Source organism: Artemia sp. Qi Xiang Cuo, chromosome 6 (genome assembly GCF_049724085.1).
Source record: "Artemia sp. Qi Xiang Cuo chromosome 6, ASM4972408v1, whole genome shotgun sequence".
In the NCBI taxonomy this organism is placed as follows: Eukaryota; Metazoa; Arthropoda; class Branchiopoda; order Anostraca; family Artemiidae; genus Artemia; species Artemia sp. Qi Xiang Cuo.
Genome location: NC_142799.1, coordinates 6,895,887 through 6,911,750, shown reverse-complemented (window position 1 = coordinate 6,911,750; position 15,864 = coordinate 6,895,887). Strand labels below are relative to the sequence as shown.

The 15,864-nt window shown below is 34.1% G+C and overlaps 2 protein-coding genes across 2 annotated transcripts in view; one reads left to right on the top strand and one right to left on the bottom strand.

Moving 5' to 3' along the window:
• Positions 1-7,490: 7,490 nt before the first annotated feature.
• LOC148950818 (kin of IRRE-like protein 1) lies at positions 7,491-11,380 on the bottom strand. Its single transcript, XM_089090924.1, has 3 exons — positions 11,323-11,380; positions 9,477-9,607; positions 7,491-7,682 (listed from the first exon to the last, which is right to left on the bottom strand). Exons 1-3 carry the CDS (start codon positions 11,378-11,380, stop codon positions 7,491-7,493), a joined length of 381 nt encoding a protein of 126 aa, XP_088947050.1.
• The window catches only part of LOC148950817 (kin of IRRE-like protein 3), an 88,466-nt gene continuing 83,980 nt past the window's right edge, over positions 11,379-15,864 (top strand). Inside the window, exon 1 of the mRNA XM_089090923.1 lies at positions 11,379-11,432. Within this exon, the coding sequence (XP_088947049.1) occupies positions 11,379-11,432 (54 nt within the window). The remainder of the gene's footprint in view (positions 11,433-15,864) is intronic.

The window sequence follows — 15,864 nt, the reverse complement described above, 5'->3', positions numbered from 1 at the left end:
TTCAAAGGTGAAGTTACTACAGTTTAAGCAAGGACTATGCAAAAGGGTGTTCTACAAAACTTCGTTTGCGGATACTACTCCTTCTGTAGCGCTGATTGCACCAGAGGCTAGCCCAAGGAGGCCATTGCCCAATGTGTCAGCAGTGAATGTTGTGGAAAGGTTGCTGCCTCCTTTGCCTTCTAGTACAGTAGTTGAGTTGCCAACAGCAAATATAAAAGACGTAGAATCGCTTTACCGTTTCATCCCAGCACTAGATGTGACATATGTGAAAAGTCTTAATAGAAGTTGTAACAGAGCTGAGGTACCTAGTACTTCAGCTGAAATCACAGCGTGTCCCAAAACAGCCTCTGCCGTTAATGCTCCGAAGGTTAAAACCAGAAATTCCAAGAAGCTTGTTGCTAAGTGAGACCTCCCACTGATCTTTTGTTACATTTTATTGTAAAACTCCCAGTTAATTGTCGAAATTAAAATTTGTCTATCAGATGAAATATGTTTTGCCGAAAGTCGCATTTCTAATTCATGCTGAGCCGATTCCGTTTTGCCATATCTTACCTATGTTCCGAAATTTTCAGGCGGTTTTGCCGAAACTGATATTCATTCCATTTTATCTCAGGAAAGGCTCGCCTTAGACCAATAAAAATAAGCACAACGATATAAGAAATTTTTCTTCTTAATTTTGAAACAAAAATCAACGCTCTAGCTATTTCCGATTCTGAGATACAAATGTCAAAATTTTCAAACTCGTTTTTCTCCCGTTTTTGGAAAAACAGATTCGGCAAAACCGCTTTCAGGCGACGTACAGCCAAAAAAAAAAAAAAAGTTTGCATTATTCCTCACTCTGGGAATAACTGGACGGGCTATGGATTGAAATGCCTTCTAAGTATCAAGTAAATGTCAATTATGGGCAAGAAAAGGACGCAAATTTTGAAAATAACAAAAAGAAGACTTTACTTGATCTCACTTCTCTCCCCCCCCTCTGGTGAAGTAGACTCATTTTAGCCTCATCCACTAAAGTATTGTATCTGTTCCTTACTTAATTTTTACATAAAACACATTTATGGGTCAAATAATTCATTCTGTAAGTTGATCTATTAGAAATTAACATTTGGAATAAAGATACTAGCCAAAACCTTAACAGTTCAAGAGTTGTCAAGAAAAAAATTAAAGAAATTGCTTTAGAATCAGCTTTTTGGGCTCCACTCTCCTCGTTTTAGAAAAAAGCGATTTTCTTCATTAAAGCTTAGGCTGTATACCTACAATCAAGGGATTCAGGGGGTTGCTGGACTTGAACCTTCAGCCCTGAAATTTTTTCTGACTCGTAAGAAGTGACAAAAACGCATATAAGCAAGTTTTGTTGCGTTTTTTAAAGTTTTTGTAATCCCCCCAACGAAATCCTGGATACGGCCTTGCCAACAATAATGTTAATATTTGGCAAAATTCAAAGATATGAATTTTTCAGGGATATATAGAATATGGCGAGGGGTGGGGGGAGTGTCTTACCGGACCAATTCTTTTGAATGTCTATAAACTGCATTATTGGCGCATATAGCAAAGTTTTTCGGGTAAATAGAAATGTGTTTTCTCCGTTTGTGTCCAGTTGTTTTTTTGTTTGTTTTTTCTATTCATGTAAAATACAAGTTGCCATTGAGTTTAATTCCTGAGACACAATCGCTCGTCAAGTGGAACAAAAGAAGAAATAAAGAACAACTTTCAACTTGTATTGGCTGAAAAAACCACATTTTGAATTAGCACAGCCAAGATGTCTGTCACGAAACAACGCAACAAAATTTTCTCGAATTTTTTTTTAAATGTATCTGTACATTCTAGTTACACTAATTGTTTAGGTTAATTAGATCTCTCTTACTAAGTTGGCTCCAGTAATATCTATCGGGATGACATGCCTGTCCATATACCCAAAAGCCTTGGGAGTGTTTGGGTATCAGAAGATTTTTCTGGGGGGTGAGTTATCAAAAATAAGCAAAAAGTGCGATTTTAAGGTATATTTTCATTTGTTTAAGTTAATGAGAAAATATGCTCGCAGGGCAATATCCAGAGGGAGAGTCAAGTTTGGTTAATGCTAATGAAATAAAATAAAATAGGATGAATATATAACAGTTTAGAAACAAATTTAGGCTATATATTTTCACATTAGGGAGGGGGAGATCAAGCATAGCATATATTGAATACGTAACCTAACCTAGGTACCTCCCCCCTAAACCCCAAAAACAATCGTTTATATATTGTAACTCATTGAGAAACTACGGCTTTGCAATCATTTATTTATTAGCGGTCTCTTGGAAATAGCCTGTTTGACGGGTTTCGTGACTGGTTTCCTTGATACAGTCTATAGCGGTGGTGCCCGCAAAATGCACCATTACCTTTTTGTCCAGTTCGTAAAAACGTAGCAAAATTGCATATAAACGAATTCTTGATGCGTATGAAAAAAATTGTACCCCCCCCCCAACAAAACCCCGGATATGGCCCAATATACTCGTAGTTGTAGTTATTGATTAATTGGACCTCTGATTGATTTGTCGGAATGTGAAGTTTATCTTAAAGTTAAAAACAAAGCAAGCTTTGGAAATGACATGGCCTTTAAGTAGTTGATAGAATCTAGCATCCAGGTCATTCCCAAATGTGTTATGGCTAGCTGAACCTAAACACCCCTTGTGTTATGGTGTAACATCCCTTGTGAAACCCTTTACCTCTCCGATGTAAAAGTAGCATAAAAGTATCTTCTTTTAAAGAATTTATGACACATATACACGTTGCTTTGCCCCCCCCCCCCCATAGCTAGACAGCCAGTCCTTAATAAAATTTCTGGATATGTTATCATTATATCCTGCCTACAATTAACTTTCATTAATCGCACTTGAAAAGACGAATTCACAGATGAAGAATACATTCTGTTTTTTGTTGTTGTTTTTTTTTTCTTTACTTGGGAAGCAATAATAACTAAGACACTAAACTCACTGGCGAATCGCATCTAGGTCTACAAATGACTAAAAAAAAATACCGAAGAAAAGAGGAAAAAAAAATATTTCCATTGAGCTGCAGAACTTTGCCATATGTGTCGGCAATGCAATTTGTAACAGAAGGAGATAATAGGTTGTTTCAGCCTCTTAATAGAGATTAATTTGACCTACTCACTTTACTCGAACCAGAAAGCACTAACCCCCTAAGCAACCCAACACCAGTATATTAGCTTAACAAATTTTATTGATTGGTGGAAAGACCCCTTTTACGATTTCCTGGTGCCGAAATATGATCTTTTCTTCAAGTCCCCCTTTCAAACGGTTTAAAAGGTTCTTAAAAGAAATTTCTCAGATTAATTTTGAGCTCTGTAGGCAGTCGTGAGAAAAACAAAAGCATTTTGAGGTTGATTATGATGTAAAAACAGGAAATTTGATAACTCAAATCACACTCAGGCAGATTGGAAAATGCGCTAAATTAGTAACGGTCAACTGAAAATAACATTTAATAGCTTGAATGCCTATAAGCAGTTGCATAATTTCGTCAGAATCTTGAGGGGGGGGGGCAAAGTTGGAGCCAATTTTCCAAAATCAAGTGAAAATGACAGTGAAAAACAAAAAATGAGCCATATAGTATAAAGGCAAATATTTACTAAAGAAAACTGATGTGTTTTTCTGTGTGCTTGAATTATGCAGGCTGAATTATTTTAGTTTTGACAAGATTTTTTGCAGAAACTAAATTTCAGGTGGAAGGAGGAGGAAGGAAAACTGAGCTCTGGAGGGAGCGGTAGCCCCCTCTCCCCGTAGCGAATTGCGCCCTTGCCTATACATGTTTTGTTGTATTCTGCAAAGTGTTTCCACTTTGAGATTTAATTTGTTTTCTATTTTGAACAAAAGTTCTGGGATGTTTGATTGAGATCGTTTTCAAGGAGAACTTTGTGTAGTTAAAACTATAGAAATTTGTCAAAAAAAGGCATATGTTTTCCAAGACATGCAATTTTCTTGCAGTTCTGTTCAAATTACAAAAATAAAAACTGACAGTAGTTTCTTGGAAATCACGTGATTTTTTCAAAACGCTTTAGATTCCATAAACCAAAACACTATGTTTCGTATATTAAGTATATTGGTGCACCGATTGGGGGAGGGGGCAGGGGAGAATTGCCCCCCTTGATTTTGAAAAATACCGTTTCTCCATATTTTCATTGAAATGTTGTAAAAAAAATGAAATTACCCACCCCCCCTCCAGATTATGATAAACACCATATTTGAGTATTCATAACAACTGAGGAAAAATCCTCGCTCCCCTCTTCCCTACATTTTCATGAGTTGCCACCCTTGCAAGAGTAATAGGCCACTTGAATTTTAAAAAAAGTTGGAATCAGTGGAACCTGGCAAGCAATACTGCTCAAGAATAGTCGTTTCTTATTTTGGCTGAACTTATTTCTCTATCATATCATTATGAAGATAATAATTCCTGGTTAATCAGACAACTATAATCCCCTCACTTCCACTGAAACCTATGTATTTTATACCGTCTCCATAATAATTTCGTACTTGTTTCAGTCCGTTTGTTATTGCTTTTTTTATTTGAACTCAAAACTCCCAACCCAGGCAAAGTAAATTTCTTTTGATGGTTATTTCTTGCAAGTTTAATTTGATATGGTTTTTATTTGACGCAGCTTAATTTCCATTAATTGCTAGTGGATTTTTTGCTGGATGCAAATTTATTAATAACTTTTAATTGTTAATCATTAATTATTAATATTAACTATTCTTTATATATATATTAAAATCAATATGGAAAAATTTATATTTGATGCAAGTTTATTTTTTTAGTCATGGTTTAGGTAGTTGACAAAATTCAAAAATGTTTTCAAGGGGTGGGTAATAATAAAAAAATTGATTTGATAATTTGAATAGGAAGACCCTGGAATTTCAGGAAAATTTCAGAATTCAGAAATTTCCGTAAGACATGTCATGTTTTTTCCTTCTTATCTATTTGTATTTTGTTTATTTTTTGTTTTACTATTTGCCATAGAATTATCAACAAACCTGTTTCTGGCTATAAGGCCCACTACTATTAGGCTTAATATCAATTAACTCTGTTAATTAATGGCCTTAATTATTACGTTTTCTCTTATATTCCGTTTGATTAATACTTCAAATTAGAACTCAATATCAGCCTATAAATTTAATAAAGATACAGAAAGCAATTTTGTGACTCCAATTACTTAATATATTAGCATAAAAGACAAAGTATAGCGAGGAAACATTTGTCCAGATGGGGAGGGCGACATCCCGTAAATTAGAACTTGACATACCCCACAACCAAATTCATGTAATCATATATCAAATAGCTTAACAAAAACCTACTAAGAGGGGAGGGTGCCATAAAGCTTTTTATCAATTTTCTCTTTTTACCCCAAATCCTCCCTTCCAAAAACATATTCTTTCCCTCTAATCCACTCCATTGAACACACAACGAGGGGTATTTATCGCAGGTTATGATTACGCTGTAACGCTGGCATTTGATATGGTTTTTAAAAAACTTCGAGATCTCAAGGGTACAGGCTTTTATTGTTTCTTATTTGGGGAGTGTATGTGGCTGATGCTTGACTGACAGGCTACAGCCTACAGAGACTAGAGTACGGATTCGATCCCCTTTGAAAAGTTTTAGGTCACCCTTACTTTCCCTATGACATATTAAGACATCTAAAATTCAAGCGCACGTGTTCCTTGATGACAGACGGGTGTTTTATGCCTAATATTATTTATATTTTATGAAATTCTAAGTGGCCATGCTAATATAGATCCCCAGCAGAAAATTATATGAGGCGAAACAGTTTTTAAAAACTGACTTTGTTACTCTTTCTCATGGTGCTGTGAGAAAGTTCTAGGAGCAGGTTTTGATTTATTCTATTTCTTGTCAAACTTAAGTTTTAAATCTTTTATCGTGATGTAAGTCCTGGTAACGGATTAACGTTTCAAAGCCATGAAAGGTTTCAAATGTATCCAAGTACTTTTTAGTGAAGAGTAAAGAGATAGAAGTCTATATATTTACTTGTATATATATATATATATATATATATATATATATATATATATATATATATATATATATATATATATATATATATATATATATATATATATATATATATATATATATATATATATATATATATATATATGCACAATGTTTCAATATAAAACTTGTATCAAAATCATATAATATAAAATCAAAATATATATATATATATATATATATATATATATATATATATATATATATATATATATATATATATATATATATATATATATATATATATATATATATATATATATATATATATATATATATATATATATATATATATATATATATATATATATATATATATATATATATATATGCACAATGTTTCAATATAAAACTTGTATCAAAATCATATAATTAACAAGTAAAATATAAAAAAAAATGCATGTGCATAGCCATCAGACTAAATAGGGACTAGAGCGGATTTTGAATTATTTGAATATATATAAATATATATATATATATATATATATATATATATATATATATATATATATATATATATATATATATATATATATATATATATATATATATATATATATATATATATATATATATATATATATATATATATGCACAATGTTTCAATATAAAACTTGTATCAAAATCATATAATTAACAAGTAAAATAAAAAAAAATAAAAATGCATGTGCATAGCCATCAGACTAAATAGGGACTAGAGCGGATTTTGAATTTTTAGTAAAGCCCTTGTCCCTAGCCTAGGACACAGGTTGCTAAAAAGGCAATATTTTTGCCACACAGTTTAATTTTTGGGATTAGGCCTAGTCCAAAAATATTCATTGGAATAAAATGAGGTTAGCAATGTTTAATCAAATTTAAGTTAAATGTTCTTTAGATCAAATAAAAGTTTTGTTTTGAGTTCAAATTCGATCTAGTGTTGACTTAACCGAACACAATTAGAATAGATGTCGTGAAAACTCCCCAAATACATGAGGAACTTAATCCAATTAAATTTTATAGGTTGCTGACCGAATAAAAATTGGATCTGTCGCTATCTTCGCTGCAATTAAAATAAATATACAACTAAATTTAATAAACTTAATAAAGCAACTAATTTCATAAAATGAATTATTAACCTCCTATGAGCGGTACCGCTTAGAGGTAGGTTGATCAGATGAGTCAGAGTCTGATTCTCTTTTTCTTGACACTCCACCAAGACCCCCACTCATTTCTGTGAAGTTTATCTTAAGATTTATTGGGAGTATGAAACGTCACAAAGAGGGGGTGGCAACGCCATCCCCTAAAAGGTAAAGGTAAATATACGCCTAGCAATACATAAGATAATTTTAGTTCCTTTCAAACTTTACCACCGCTCCTTACTTTCTTTTGGAGATAGCTTATTTTTGCTTAATTCAAGTAGCCCTACTAAAAAATAATTCGTATCATAAAAGAAGTCATTTACCTCGAACAACAAGCTGTGCCACTTTGGAGGTGAGTTGATCACGTGAGTCAAAAGCTGATGCTGTCACTTGACATTCCCAATCGCCATCGTCCAGATCCAGTCGAGAATTCAGAACCAACAGACTGCAATCACCGTCTTCTGGATTCCCTGCCCATTCATACTTTCCAGAAAACATTCCAATGGGCTGAAAAACGTCAAAATAGTATTTTAAAATTCGGACACTTAATTATTTCAGCATAGGGTCAATGAAAATGAAAACTGTACTTAAAGTCAATCCAAGCTATTGTTTTGCAAGGGCACAAATTGAAGACAGGGTAATTGCCATACCCTAGATATTTTCCCTTTCAAATATTTTGAAAAGTTCTTTTTTGGTGTCTTCATTTAAGAAGTCGAAAAAAATCCTTCCCCTTCCCGAGGACGAATCCAGGAGAAGCCGTTGAGTTTTGAGCCCTCTCCCCTCCCGATCCCCGTAAAAATGTACAAAAATGAATTTAAGCTAATTTTTATGCGTTTTTCAATTTTTTTTTGTAAATTCACCCCGAAAAAAACAAACGAAGATCCTGGATGCTCGCTTACCCCAGCCCACTGCATTTTTATCAATTGGTGTCCATATTTCTATGTAATTTTAACGGAAAACGAAAGAAGCGTTGCTACATCCTACTGGAATGATTTGATAAATTGCGAAGAATAATAGAATGAAAAAAAAAACTAAAGAATGTGAAAACTATTTATTTAACAAATCAGAATGGCAGTGTAACTACATAACATAACACGTGGTAAATATATACCAAATCATATTATTGAGTTAGGAATAAAGTGAATACACCATTCGATGCTTTTTTTATGCTGACTACGAATATAATAATCATTTCTCTCGGAAATGAATTTCAGCCCCCCCCCCTATATATGCCAATTCAAGGTATGTATTTCTACATTAGAGGGGGGGGGGCAAATTTTGTTTCTGATGCAAATGGGAGGTAAGTTTAAACTTTACAAACCACCCCCCCCCCCCCCCCTAAGCAAGCAAGGGGCATGAAATAGCAATAGGCCTTACGGGGTGCAAAATATTGATATATTTCAGAAAAATATGGCATTTTCTCTATGGATGTTTCTTTTTTGGTTTGGCTAACCATATCAAAATTCTAGAAGAAGCATAAAGAAAAAAGTTGCCTAAGCAAAATATAAAAATTTATTTCTTACGTAAAAAATATCAAAGCGTAGGCGCTTACAAATTATACACCATATAAAATCTTTAATGCAAATTATAACTTTAAAATGGAGTAAAAAGACTCATACTGTAGAATAAACTCGTTCCCAAGGGGGGGGGGTCTAAATATTTTTTTTTGTTGATGGCAAATGCTAAAAAAAGGTATTTTGTTAACAAAATACAGGAAAACATGTAATAAAATTCAAGCTAAAGCCAAATATCAAAATTAATTTCTCACTGCCAAAATGGTGCTTAAAAAACGATTAAAACCTTATTAATTACAACTTCAAAATGGAGCCTTACAAACTCACTACCCTATGCAGAAGAAAAATATGATAGAATTTCAGCTGTAGACTCCATCTAAATAAAAATAATTGGTACTTCTATGTTAAACGCACTCTTTTATATAGTACTACTTTGGTTAATGATAATGAAATAAAATAAAATAGGATGAATATATAATAGTTTAGAAAGAAATTTGGGCTATATATTTGCACATTAGGGGGGGGGGGCAGGGTAAAGCATAGCGCATATTAAATACGTAACCTGACCTAAGTACCTTTTTCTCCTCCTAAACCCCAAAAACCAACAGTTTAAATATCGTCAACGCATTGAAAACCACGCTAAGCATTCATTACTGTATAGCAGTGTCTTGAATTAATCCATACAAAACGGGTTTTCTGTCGCGTCTCCAGTTTGACATATATAAAAGAGTGCGTATAACAAACAAGTACCAAATAATTTAATTTTGAAATATAACTATTTAAATACCTTTCTATCTTTTTGCCATATACAACTTCCCGCCTTATTAAGCACTTTGCACTCCAATAAAGCCTCATTGCCAGGATTGACTTCAGTATATTTGGGCTCGCTTTCAAATTCTTGAGCACAGAATGCAATTCCTGAAATTAACATTAATTAGTTGAAACATGATAGCATACCAAAAGGGGTGGGTTTGATAAAGAGACCATACCGCATTTAGTCCACATATTGGAATAGTGCGTGTATTTCATTTGACAGGCTTCACAAAGCTCAATTTTCGCATTTAGCGTATTTTGAAACCTAAAAAGTGGTGTTATTGTTTTAGGGAGGATTTCAAATCCGCCAAATTCCTTGTTCACAAAATAACTTGTATTCTGAGTTCCAAAAATAATTCGGCTAATTATTTTATTTAGTGTAACTAGTTGATTGATGCATCAGCATTTATTTTGTTAGTGTTATTTCGTTCGACATTTATATTGTCTTACAGAAACGTTTTTTGTCAAGTTTAATATTTTTTCCCTACAGCTCCAATCATGAACTTGGAGATGGAATTCGTTTTTTACAAGGACTTTTCAATATTATCATTTTACTTATAGTCTTGCAGTGAATATGCTCGAACTAAGTGAATATTGAAGTATTAGAGAGTCAAGGATTCGAATTATAGTTAAAAGATTTTTATTCTTACAAAAAACGCAATTTTAATTAGCGTTAACGTATTTTCTTTTCTTCTTGAATGCGTAGTTTTAGCTATTTGTTAGCTCATCTTGCATTTATTTTTCTTCTTTGTGTATCTTTATTCGAAGCTTGTAGAATTTGTGTATTTATTTGTATTTCTTTAAATAGTTGACGTTTCTGGTTAATAGCAAAACAAATCATCTATATATATAATCTAGACGGTTGTAAATAATTCCCAAGATCATACTGGCTATGTATGACAAAAAGAAGCAAATTGTGAAGAAGAAAGACAAATTTATTTCCAGACAGATTTCAGTCGAGACCTCCGCTCGACCGCCGTCAGTGCGCATAAGTAAATAGATTAAAAAAATATATAGAACCAAGTCCTAAGGACAACATAAAGACAAAGAAAACCTTAATAAACAAAACACTAAATTAAAATAAGCCCTCTCTAAGCAACGCTGAAAGGCTAACTAATAAAAAGAATCAAACGTTGAATAGCTACTCAAACCTGAGAAGTAATTTTTTGTGAAGTTATTTTTTAGTTGCCCTTTCACTATTGCTTAGAGATGGTCTGAGCTAATCGAGCATTTTGTTTTTATGAGGTCTGTGTAGTTTTCATTTTGTACTTTGGACTTTTATCTACATATTTTTTACTCTCTATTTACTTACGCGAACAGAAAACGGTCAAGTGGATGTCTTGACCGTAATGCTACTACTACTACTACTAGTAACAACAACTCACCGCTGCACCAAACCGTCTGAGGCCAGTACAGCCACGCACGCTACTTTAGATCCTAATCTATTCAAAGCTTCCCTCTTTACACCCTCCGAGGAAATTCCCATTTCCCTTTTTTATGACATATATCTTTCTTTACGACATCCTCCCACCACAACCGCGGACGACCTGCTTTCCGTTTAGCCCTAGATGGTTGGACGAAAAGGACGATATGTGGCAATCTGTCATCCTATATCCGCAGAACTTGCCCTAGCCATCTCAACCTTTTTACTGTAATATCTTTATAAATAGCTTTCCTTTTTTCAATGACTCAAAATATCCCTTTTTCTTCTTCTCAATTTGCTCCATTTTTATCTGGGCAGTTAAAGATTTTGTTGCCAAAAAGTCAAAACAAAGAACAATTTGATGCTAAAGAATATCCCGAGGCTGATCGACACTTACCCCAAAACAATCTATTTGGGTTTACATGTATGCCGATAAAGATTAACAGTACAAGCATGACTAAAGAACCCTTTAATACAGAGCCTGCTTGTCGGTATCAAGACCGAAAAGTAAGATATCACACTGTCTTAAATACTACTTGCAGGAGGTTGTAGGCGGGAGCTGGTACATAAACAACTGTAATTATTGTTCTACAAAAGCTGAGCTAGACTCGCGTGTGAAATTGTTCCATCATTCTTCACACCAGACATCCCAATCTTACCACCCGCAAGTTGGGCTAAAAAGAGTATAGTGGGTCTTAGAATACGACCCACTATACTCATGCAAAACATTGAATATGTTCAAAGTTGTATATTGATATTCTAATTAAATTTTACCAGTACCGTCGAAAAATAGAGCTTAAGGTAGCAATGATATCTTTTGATACTACTTTTTGTAGTATCAAATGTAGTTTGTACAGTGGAACTACTTTTTAAGAGAAGATTTATCTCTGAAAAATTTCTATGATTGAGTCAGTAAACAAACAATTTACAAAAAACAACCCGATACAACAGGGCTTGCCAGGGAAAAAATCGAAAATGTCAAGAAGGCTATAAAAAATATTTAAGAAATTGCCAAAACGATCAGAATTCACAGGATTGAAAGTGAATAAACCAAATAAAACCCACTAGTTTCACGACAAAAAAATACAACATTAAAGAGAGAGAGAGAAACAAACACGAAAGAATTTACATAATCTACAAAACAAACATAAAACAACTGAAAGGTAAAATAAGAGTGGTGGGGGGGCAGGAGATTCACTTATTTAGCATATCAACTTCAACTATGTATTGGACGAAAGTTCTTCTATATATTTCAGTGGAAATTTTTATTTGTGCAAGGAGGGGGGATTTTTGTTCAAGCGGAACGACGGAGGTGAGGTCGGAGGGAGGATATGGACAACGAAATTTGTTCGGGGGTTATGGAGAGCATTGTTGGCGAAACAGAGGTCTGTTCAAGATTCTAAGATTTTTTTGGGGTGAGGGGGGGGCTGTTACAGATTATGAAGTTTTTGGGGCAGTACCACAGTTCTGTCAATGTTGCCACGTTGAACCGTGAATATGAATACACAAAAATAATCAACTAAAGTTGACAGCACCTTTCATCGATAAGATTAATACCACGTTGATTCCCAAAGGGTAACTTGATTCCCAAAGGGTAAGTAAATAGTTCGTGGTAACGAACTGTAAGTAAGGAGCGACCCGGCTCAATAATAACCAAAACTCTAAAAAACGGAATTTTGACACCATTAAATACATCAAAAGAGTCAAATTTTATGGTGATTTGAAATATATAAGTTTCATCAAGTTTAGCCTTACCCATCAAAAGTTACGCGCCTGAGAAAATTTGCCTTATTTTTGAAAAAAGGGGGAAACACCCCCTAAAAGTTATATGACCTTAATGAAAATCACACCATCATATTCAACGTATCAGAGAACCCTACTGTAGAGATCTGCAAAAATGTGGAATTTTGTATTTTTGCCAGAAGAAAGATCACGGATGGGTGTTTATTTGTTGTTTTTTTTTACCAAGGGTGATCGTATCGACCCAGTGGTCCTAGAATATTGCGGGAGGTCTTATTCAAATGGAAATTTTTAAGGAGAACCGGATTTTTATGTTGATTTTAAATATATAAGTTTCAACAAGTTTAGTCTTATCCATCAAAAATTACAAGCCTGAGAAAATTTGCCTTATTTTCAAAAACTTGCCTAAAAGTCATAGAATCACACCGTCAGATTCAGCGCATCAGAGAACCGTACTGTAGAGGTTTCAAGCTGCTATCTGCAGAAAGGTGGAATTTTGTATTCTTTACCAGAAGAAAGATCACGGATGCGTGTTTGTTTTATTTTTATTTTTCTTCCCCCAGGGGTGATCGTATGGACCCAGTGGTCCTAAATGTCGCGAGAGGGCTCATTCGAACGGATATTAAAAGTTCTAGTGCCCTTTTTAAGTGACCAAACAGAATTGGAGGGCAACTAGGCCCCCTCCCACGCTCTTTTTTATCCCAGAGTCACTGGAACAAATTTTGAGATAGCCATTTTGCTCAGCATAGTCGAAATATCTAATAGCTATGTCTTTGAGGACGACTTAATCCCACACAGTCCCCGAAGGAAGGGCTGCAAGTTATGAACTTTGCCCATTGTTTACATATAGTATTTGTTATTGGGAAGTATACGGACGTTTTCAGGGAGATTTTTTCTGATGGTGGAGTCGCGGGAGGGAGTTACGTGGGAGGATCTCTCCATGGAGGAATTTTTCATGGGGGAGGACAATTTTCCATGAAGGGGCGCGGAATTTCCCAGTATTATTTAAAAAACGATCAGAAATTAAGAAAAAAAAGGTTTTTCAACTAAAAGTAAGGAGCAACATCAAAACTTTAAACAAACATAAATTATTACGTGTATGAGGGGGTTCGCCCCCTCGTCAATACCTTGCTCTTAACACTAAATTATTTTTAGTACTTTCAAAAGCACTATTTATTCTAATTAAACTGCCTTTGTGACTCAGGGGTCATTCTTAAAGAATTGGAACGAAATTTGAACCTTAGCGTAAAGAGCGAGGTATTGACGAGGGGGCAAACCCCCTCATATACCTAATAATTTCCTTGCGTTTTAGGTTTTAATGTTGCTTCTTACTTTCAGTTGACAAAACTTGCTTCTTTTTATTTAATGCATTCAAAGGGAAGCTAGATCTTCTTATTCTGTTAGGTAACATATATTATATATTATTAGTTTATTTAATATATTATATGACATATATTATTAGCTAATTTGTTACCCGTTTTTCTTTTCATTATTTGGCATCCACTACAACCGAAAATTGTGTACATGCATATGTAGGTCTTTTCCATTTAACAGTTGGATTTCCGATTTTAAAGATCACGGTAATTTCAGTTTCTACATAACCAATTTAAACAACCAGATTTCACTGTCCTTTGTATTTTGATATTGTCTGAGGCAGGGGGTTCTTGAATTCAGGTTCTCGTTATTTCACGATTTTTACCCTTTTTTTATATTCCCAGATATCGTAAGCAGCACAAAAAAGCGATGTGTAAATGAAAACGAATAAAAAAACAAAAACGAATATTTCGCCCGTATCAAACAAGGCGTATTCAGCGTAGACAAAAAAAAAAAAAAAAAAACACTAAAACTAAAAACTGTACATAAAACTAAAATAGACTCATCTTAAAATTATAATATACAATTGCTTGAAATTTACAACTTGTAGCTACCTTCGTGAAACCGCCTTACAAACGGATTAACTGGATTAAACCTTTTAAAATAAACAAATGAACAAGAAATAAGTTATTGCGACATAATTTTATGTAAAAATAATTAAAAGGCATCATTTTTAGATCTTTTATAGGAGCAGGACAATGGCTAATGGCGTTCTGAGACGCCACAAATCCGTGACCGACATGGCTAATCAGCACCCATATAATCCATGCATAAGCCATATTTATAAGCCATATATAAGCCATATTTAATTAAAACAATGAATACTAAAAAGTTTTGGTTTTCAGCTGCCAAGTAGTTGAAGGTATCCGACAAAAAATATATATATATATATAACTGTAAATCTACTTTATAAAAACTAAAGCTAAGAGCAGAATTCTTCCCTAAAATACTTTTGTTTTTGCGTAGAATTCACATAGGCTAGTCATGGGTGCCCATAAGGGGACCCCCCCCCCCGTGCTGAATGACGCTGCCTTATATTTTTGTATTGTTGTTTTGAGATCTATTATACAGTACTGGAAGTGCCGATTAGACCAGGTAAGTTCCCCTCCCAAAAATTCAGCTTATGGGTGTCCATGAGGCTAGTTTGTTTTCTTTCAGATCAAAATTGAATCATGAGGGCTGCCAAGAAAAGAGTTGCTTAATAATCCTTTGGAGGGCAAACGTTACTGCCACTCCAGAACTCATTTAGAGGATAGCGCTAAAAGGAGACTGCGGATAAGGGAAAGATCTTCAGAATAGCATCAGAATAGCATCAGAGCATCAGAGCATCAGAATATCTGTATGTACCACGGGCAGTGAAAGTTAAATTTGATTGCAAAAATTAACAAAAAGAAAAGTTACACAGCCATGCATATATTCAAATCAGGAAAGATAAGGGTTTTTTCCTAATGGAAAAATGCCTTCATATGAAGTTATGAAGTTTTTGGTGGTAGTGGGCACCAAATTAAAAAAAGAAAGAAAGGTGGATAAAAAATCAGCAAGAAACATGCTATGAAAACAAGGCACCTCATGTGTACAAAACAGGTGTAGCTTTTCTTATAAGATGTAGCTGTCTTTGGGAATTAGTAGATTGTCAATATTTGAAATTTTATGGGCTAAAAGCGTTGCCAAATATTAAAAGAATAGTTTTGCGAGTGTATTTCCACGGTTCATCGTGATAGCACTAACGAGACTGTGATACTTCTTTAAACCCAAGGGTGGATCCAGGATTTTCGTTCGGAGGGAGGGGATAGAAAAACTTTTGAACTGCATCAAAAATTTGTTA